Source organism: Pteropus vampyrus, unplaced genomic scaffold, assembly GCF_000151845.1.
Source record: "Pteropus vampyrus isolate Shadow unplaced genomic scaffold, Pvam_2.0 Scaffold231, whole genome shotgun sequence".
Taxonomy (NCBI): Eukaryota; Metazoa; Chordata; class Mammalia; order Chiroptera; family Pteropodidae; genus Pteropus; species Pteropus vampyrus.
Window position 1 is genome coordinate 60703 of NW_011889012.1, and position 7211 is coordinate 67913.

The 7211-nt window shown below is 63.2% G+C and overlaps 1 protein-coding gene across 4 annotated transcripts in view; it reads left to right on the forward strand.

Annotated features, from left to right (window-relative positions):
- Positions 1–7211, forward strand: part of SH3BP2 (SH3 domain binding protein 2) — a 25301-nt gene that overhangs the window by 6418 nt on the left and 11672 nt on the right. Inside the window, exons 1-2 of one of the 4 annotated variants that reach the window (XM_023519690.1) lie at positions 64–304; positions 811–862. The exons of 1 other annotated variant lie outside the window; for it this stretch is intronic. In XM_023519690.1, coding sequence (XP_023375458.1) covers positions 130–304; positions 811–862 — 227 coding nt within the window. In that variant the 5' untranslated portion in view covers positions 64–129. Of the gene's footprint in view, positions 1–63; positions 305–810; positions 863–1638; positions 2424–7211 lie in introns of those variants that run through there. 2 more of the 4 variants (XM_011373771.2, XM_011373770.2) reach the window with 2 other exon arrangements.

Sequence of the window (7211 nt, forward strand, 5' to 3'; positions counted from 1 at the left end):
ATCTCATGTCACCTGCTCTGTCTTCTCTTCTGTCTCCTACGAGGCCACTTGCCACTGGATTTAGGACCCACCTGGCAAATCCAGGATGAGATTCTTAATTTAATTACACATGTAAAAGCCTTTTTCCAAATGCAGTCACGTTCACAGTTCCCTGGGGATCAGAACTTGGCTCTATCTCCTTGGGGATCCCCATTCAGCCCACTACGCCGGGTGACCCCGCCCTCTGGGCCCCCTGGTCCCTCTGTCCCACCAGGTGGGGCCCAGTGCCGAGTCCTCGGGGAGACCTGCAGCCCTGAGCTGGAAGGCGGATTGCAGCCCCATGGTCTGAGAGAAGAATGAGTTTGGGGGTGGGGAGCTGGGCAGGTGGATCCTCGGGCTGGCCCTGGTGGCCGGGGCCCCATGGGACGGCCAGTGCGTCTCATTTTGAGAGCTTGAGGCTTTCTCCAGAGGGGGTGCCAGCCTCCTCACCCGGGCTCAGCACCCGCCCTGAGTCCAGCAGCCCCTCCTTAGCACCTTCAGTGCCTGAGTCACCCCTGAAGGTGGCAGGTGGGCACTGGGCTGGGCACGGGGGTCTCTGGGTGCCTGTGGGAGAGCGGGGGCCGGGGTTCCCAAGGACATGGTTCCAGTCCCCACGCCTCCGTTTCGTGGCCATCAGCACAGCCAGTGTTGTCCTCTCTGGACCACAGTGTCCTCACGATCAGCACGGGTGCGGTCAGGAACGGCAGTGCGGTGCCGGGTGTTTGCCTCGCTCCTGAGCGGGCTGCAGACCCCAGGAGCCCGGAGTGAAAGGTTCCTTCCCTGTTTTTTCAGGCCGACCCTTTGCCCCCTGCCCGGCCCTGCTGTCTGGCTTCCAGCCACCCTGGTAAGTGGGAACATGGCATCCCGCATGGTGGGGCAGTCCCTCGGCACTTTTAGGCACCGGCCCTGGGGAGCAGATACCAGAGCTGCCCAGCGCAGGGACCCCAGCCACACCCTAGCCAGCACCGTCTGTCTTCTCATGGCTCGCTTTCTCCCGAAGGCATGGTCTGCCCTCGGCCACCCGAGGACGCAAAGGCTGGCACAGCAGGGGCTCCCGGGTGGTTGAGCCCACCCAGAGGACCACTCGGACACAAAAGCCTCAGCTCCTCGCCTTCCGGGATGTCTGTGGCCCCGAGCTGGCCCCCAGGTGGCACGGGGACTTGGCAGAGGCCCCTAGCCTGGGGGCTACCCTCCTCCAGTGCCCCAGCATGCAGGTCTGTGGCCGGCTGGGTAGCTGGCACAACTGCTTATGGGGGCTGTGCCCTAGGAAACCCGGTGGATGAGACTAGTCCTTTGCAACTCCCAGGTGCCCTGTGGCCTGTCACCCTCAAATCCTGCCATCGAGGTAGCCCCAGAGCACTCTTTCCTCTGGCTGATCCTACCTGGGATGGATATGACCTTGAGACCCAAGGGTGGGGGAGCGGCAAGGGGTGTGGGGTCTCAGCGCTGAAGGGCCTGGGCTTGAAGCCCTGCTCCCCAGCTTCCTGACTGGATCTGGGAAGGGGAGGGAGCTGGGCGTGGCGGGCCAGAGCGGGCCAGAGCGGGCCTGGGCATCAGCATTCTGGGCGGGGCCCAGGGCGAGGCCCAGGGCCGGGCCAGGAGTGAGGGAGCTGTCTTCGGTCTTCAGTCTTCGGCACCCAGGTCACAAGTGCTGTCTAGCAAGCCCGCGTTCGCAGCGGGAGAGCAGGCGGGAGGGTGATGGGGACGTGCCTGGGCCCAGGCTTGGAGCCTGTGTCTTGGTCCCTTGGTGTCAGAGGGCAGAGAGGTGACCACCTGAAAGGTTCCTGGTGCAAGAGGCATAGCCCCTCTGCGTGGCCCCCGAGGGCAGAGCCAGCTGTCCTGTTTGTGGTGCTGGAGGGAGCACTGTGGGGGGTGGTGAGCTCCCCGTGGGGGGTGGAAGCACCAGGCTTCTCAGTGGGCGGAGGTTGGGCCTAACGCCCTGACCCTGAGGGGCGTCAGTGGTTTGCTAGGGAGAAGCCAAGTATGTAGAGGTGGCCACGGAGGGACCTGTGGGAGGCTTCCTCCCAGGGGACACAGCTGGGCTCTCCCAGGGGCCTGGAGAGCTTCAGTCCCTGACCACGGAGGGGCCGGAAGCAGGGGCTGCTAAAGCCCAGCAGGCCGCAACTGGGCCTTGGGACTCACGGGGCGGCAGGCAGGAAGTGTCGGCTCCCGGGGCTGCCCAGGCTCCGGCAACAGGAAGTCCCGGGGGAGAGGAAGCCCTGGTGGCCTCGGGCTCCAGATGCAGCAGGGCCGTACTTCGGGCTGCGCAGGGGCGGCTGCCTGTGGGATGTGGTCCGCGGCCCTGACCCATGGTCTCTGAGCCACATGGCCGCCCTGGGCCCCGGGACGCCTGTCCCCAGCCCAGCGCCAGGCAGCAGAGCTATGTGCTGGGTCTGTGCCATCAGGTCAGTGGGGTTTTCTGCATCGGTTCTCAGGAGGCGGCGACAGCCCGGTGCCTGCAGAACCACCTGCGAGGCCCTCCGTGGGAGCTGGGGCCCTCGATGGGGTCACAGCGGGGGCTCATGGGTCCCTGAGCGCTCAGCCTGAAGCTGGCGGGGGCTGGGGGGCCGGAGCCTGCTTCCTGGGGCGAGGGCCCAGGTCGGAGGGAGCCTCCCGCCATACGCCCTGACAGGGTGGCCTTGGCGCGTGGGGCCTGGCCCAAACGTGTGTGCGCGCGTCGCGTGTGAGCGTGTGTCTGTGTGAGTGTGAATGTGTGTGTGAACGTGAATGTGTGCGGGGGTGTGAGTGTGCTGAGGGGCAGCAGAGCCGTGCGACCTCTCGCTGCCTGCCCAAGGAGCGCGGTGCTCGGGGGGCCTGGCACGAAGTGAGGAGCTGGGGTGTCGGGACCCGCCGGCAGCTGGGCTCGCCCTGCGAAGCCTGGCCGGTGGCCCTCCCTCTGGCCTGGCGGGTCCCTGGCCTTCGTAGATTTTTGGTTTTGATTCTTTCGTAGACAGAGATTCTGGGAAGAGGAAGGGCAGGGAAAGTGAAAGGGGAGAGCGAATGAGCTGGCGGGGAGGCGCTGGGCCCCCCACCCCGCCCCCGCCCCCGCCCCCACCCGAGTGCCCTCTGCGTGCCAGTGCCAGACCGTGCCAGTGCCAGACGGGCCGGCCGTGGCTGCGCCCACTGGGAACGAGCACTCCCCCCGACTGGCTGCGTGACTCTGGGTGAGTTATTCAGCTTCTCTGACCCTCGGCGTCTTGGTCGGTGATGTGGAGGTCACACCGGTTCTCGCCTTGGAGGGTGTTGGGGCGATGGCACGACATGTCCCCGAGCAGCACAGAGCTGGGCCCGCGGCGAGCGCCCTGGAGCCCCCCCGGCCTCAGCGTCCCAGCCTGTGAAATGGGAGTAAAGCCCCGAACTGGCGTGACTTCAGGTCACGTGGAGCTTGGCGTTGGGCCGGTGTGGGCTAGGGGTGGCGGCGATCCTGACCTGTGTCCAAGCTGCCCACCCAGGGCACGGGGGCCACCCATCCAGGTTCCTGTTAGCCGCTGGAGCCTGTGCGTGTGTGCGTGTGAGCGAGTGAATGAGTGTGTACACATGTGTGAGCGGGTGCACGTATGAGTATGCATGGGTGTGAGCGTGTATGGGTGAGTATATGAGCATATGTGAGTATGGGTGTGTATGAGTGTGTGCTTTGGTATGAGTATGAGTGTGTAAGTGCATGCATGAGTACGATGAGCGTGTGGATAACTACATCGGGGGGCCTGGCCTAGCCCAGCCCCACTGCACCCCGTGACTTCCACAAATGAGCCTGCCTGGTCACCACTGACAGGAACCCCTGACACTGCGGTCACGCGAGACACCAGCTCCCTCGCCACAGCCGGGGCCGTGTCTGCAGGTGTCAGGGACGATGGCTCACAGGAGCCCAGCCCTCCAGGCCCACACCCGCGCACACCCGGGCACACCCGCGCACACCCGCGCACACCCGCGCACACACACTGGTACGCGTGCAGAACCCACATTCGAGCTGTGTAGCTGTCGCGCATGTCCTGTCTGCATGCCTGTGACCCTGACCGGTGGGCAGACCCGCAGCTCACACGTGGGCCCGTGCATGGATGACCACCCCACTGCCCCAGAGCACACAGCCCCACGGCAGCGGGGACCACAGAGCCTGCACTTTGTGGGACTTGGTGGCAGCTGTCTGTGGGATGGAGCTGTTTCCACCTGCCTGCTCTGCCCCCGCCCTGTACCTTGGGTGACCTGGACCAGTCTCAACTTTGAGAGGAGGAGGAGGAGGAGCACAGAGCAGACACCGAGAGTCTGTCCATAGCACCTGCCTTTTCTAGTGCAAACATGTGCACACAGACCTGCTGCAAGGGCTCACGGAGCCCGGCAGCCACCACCAGGCCCGCCAGCCGACACCGACCTGTGTCCCCAGAACGTGTGTGTCCAGGCAGCCCCTCTGAGCTCACAGCGCAGCAAGCCTGGAAGTGAGCGCGGACTCTGCCGCCGGCTTCCTGGGTGACCTCAGGCCTCCGAGGGCGGGCGTATCGCTGTGCTGCTGGGTGTCGGGACACTGAGGGGCAGATTCTCAGTGCCCACAGTAAACCGGAGGAGGAGGAGGCCCAGTGGTGGACGGGCCTGGCGGGATCTGAACCTAGGTCTCCAGCACTGTCCCTGACAGCTTTCGCCAGGTGGCTCCGTGGGCATGGTGAGGGGGCCCCACGGGGCTCTGTCCCTGCTGATAAGGGGACTGAGGCTTCCTGCACTGAGCTGGCCGGAAGGCCTTTGGGGGCCCCTGAGGTGAATAGAGGTTAACCATTAGGTCACTGGGGCTGGGGTGATGCCATGGGCACTGAGGCACACAGTAGGGAGGCCAGGCAGGCCAGGAGTGTGGGCACCCCTTGAAGACTCCCCTCAACTTCCCTGGGCTCCAGTAGAGCTGGCATCTGTGAGCTGGGCCGAAAGTCCCCAAAAGCTATGTGGTTACCTTGGCTACCACGACCTGTCATCGTCCTCACCCTCGGTTACCACTTCCCCCTTTCTGCCCCAGCCTGGCCTGGCACTGGCCTTCTGGTCGGGTGCCAGCCCACCTAGCTCACCCACTGGCGCAGGGCAGGGCCAGTGGTGGCCAGAGGATATTGGGGTGTCAGGATGGGCTTCCCTTTGGGGGTCCGTCCTGTGGAGAGAGGGGCTGCGGATGTCGGCATCTGTCCCTGAAGTTTGGCTAGTCCCAGGGGAGGCGAAGGCAGAGCACAGCCTGGCCCCATCACAGCCCATCCTCCCCACCCAGAGTCAGTCAGTGGCCACCTAGGAGCCCTCATCGCGCCCACGGAGGGATGGTGGCCAGGTGAAAGTGAGGCCCTCACAGGCCTGAGCCTGCCTGGCCATCGAGCCGAATGGGAGTGGGGATATGGGCCACCTTGACTGTTCCCTCAACCTCACCCAGGTGTGGAGCCAGGAGCAGTGGGTTCTGTCCTCAGAGCAGCTGCCCCTGTCCCCGCTCATGTGCCAGGTAGAACCGGAACAGGGGTTCCGTTTCGGCTTCCTGTGCCTTCCATGCAACTGCAGTCCCCAGTGCCCACCAGGGTCAACATTCCGTGCCTCCTTTGGGGCTCCATGGGTGCCCCCTTTGTGCTGGGCCTGAGCTGGTGAGGATGGGGGACAGTGACAACCTAGTGTGTTTGGTGTTTGGAGGGGCTGTGCTAGCTGCTGGGGGGCGCAGGACTCCTTAGAGAAATAACTCATTTCATTTTCGGATTGTTCCTTGCTGGTATATAGAAACGTGGCTGATTTTTGTGTCTTAATCTTCTATCCTACCACCAGGCTGAGCTCGTTTATTAGTTCTAATCATTTTTTATGGATTCCTTGGAGCGTTCTATGTACATGATAATCTAATCTGTGAAGTTTAACTTTTTCCCTTCCAATCTGGATACCTTTTGTTTCCTTTCCTGGCCTCGTCGAACTGGCTAGAACCTTCGGGACAATGACGAACAGCAGTCGTGAGAGCAGGTGTCCTTGCCTGGTGCTGACCTTAGGGCAAAGCACAGCCTTTCACCAGAGTGTGGTGTGGGCTCTGGGGTTTTCGCAGCCTGTTACCAGGTTGAGGAAGTTTTTTCTTGTTCCTTGTCTGTCGAGTGGTGTTTTTATCATGAAGGATTGCCAAATTTCGTCAAGCGCTTTTTGTTCTGAGATGATCACATGATCTTTGTCCTTTATTCGATTGATCTGATGTATCACACTCACTGAATTGTGAACATTAAACCAACCTTGTATTCTTGGGTTGAATCCTACCTGGCGTGGTGTACAACCAGTTTGCTGATACTTGCTGAGGATTTCGATGTCCACCGTCATCAGGGATGTTGGTCCGTAGTTTTCTTATGATGTCTTTAGTTTTGGTATCAGGGTGATGCTGGCCTCGCATGTGCTAAGTGGAGGGTGGTGGAGGGAATTGAGAGGAGGTGGTGGCCGGCCGCTCGGAGGTGGCGGGTGGAAGGCTGGGAAGAGGAGCCGGTGGCCTTGGACATTGCCAGAGGAGGGACTGGCAAGGGCACTGGGAACGGAGGCTCAGAGGCAGGATGTAGGACTGCAGGGAGCGGTGAAGGCTGGTTGCAGTGGGACGGGGGCCCCTGGAGCTGGCCTGAGGTGGAGGCCAGGACACCAGGGAGGAGAAACCGTGGACAGCTAGGTGGGAGCCGGGCCCTAGTTGTTAGAGCTCCTTTCAGCCGCAGGTGGCTGGTCTGGGTGGCAGCCCACGTGCTGGTGGGAGGTGGAGGCGTCAGAATGCTTGGGAAGCCAGAAAGGGCCTTCACCAGCCTTTGGCCAGCAGGAGGGTCCCCTGGGAGAGGAGCGCGCATATGCCCAAGCAAGTGGGAGCTGCTGGGGACCAGACTCCTGACCAGGAGGGAGCACGGAGAACAGCAGAGCTGGCCCCGGGGCCTGAGGGCATGCCCGCCTGCAGGGCACACAGCCAGCTGGACCCACCACAGCCCTCGGAGGCGGAGGCAGGGCGGCCATCGCCCACGTACAGAGGTGGAGACGGGGGTTCATTCCCTTTCCCAAGCGCGCCAGCCGTGGGCCTGGGCCCCGGGCGCGGGCCGAGGTGGGGCTGTGGGGCCGCTGCCGCGTTTGCATCGGTAGCTCCTCGGTTCTGTGCGGCACTCTGGACGTTCGCTGGCACCCAGTCCTCAGTGGGGCTGATGGGGAAACTGAGGCCCGGCGGAGGGGCAGCTCTGGGGGGGCGGGGGCGGGGC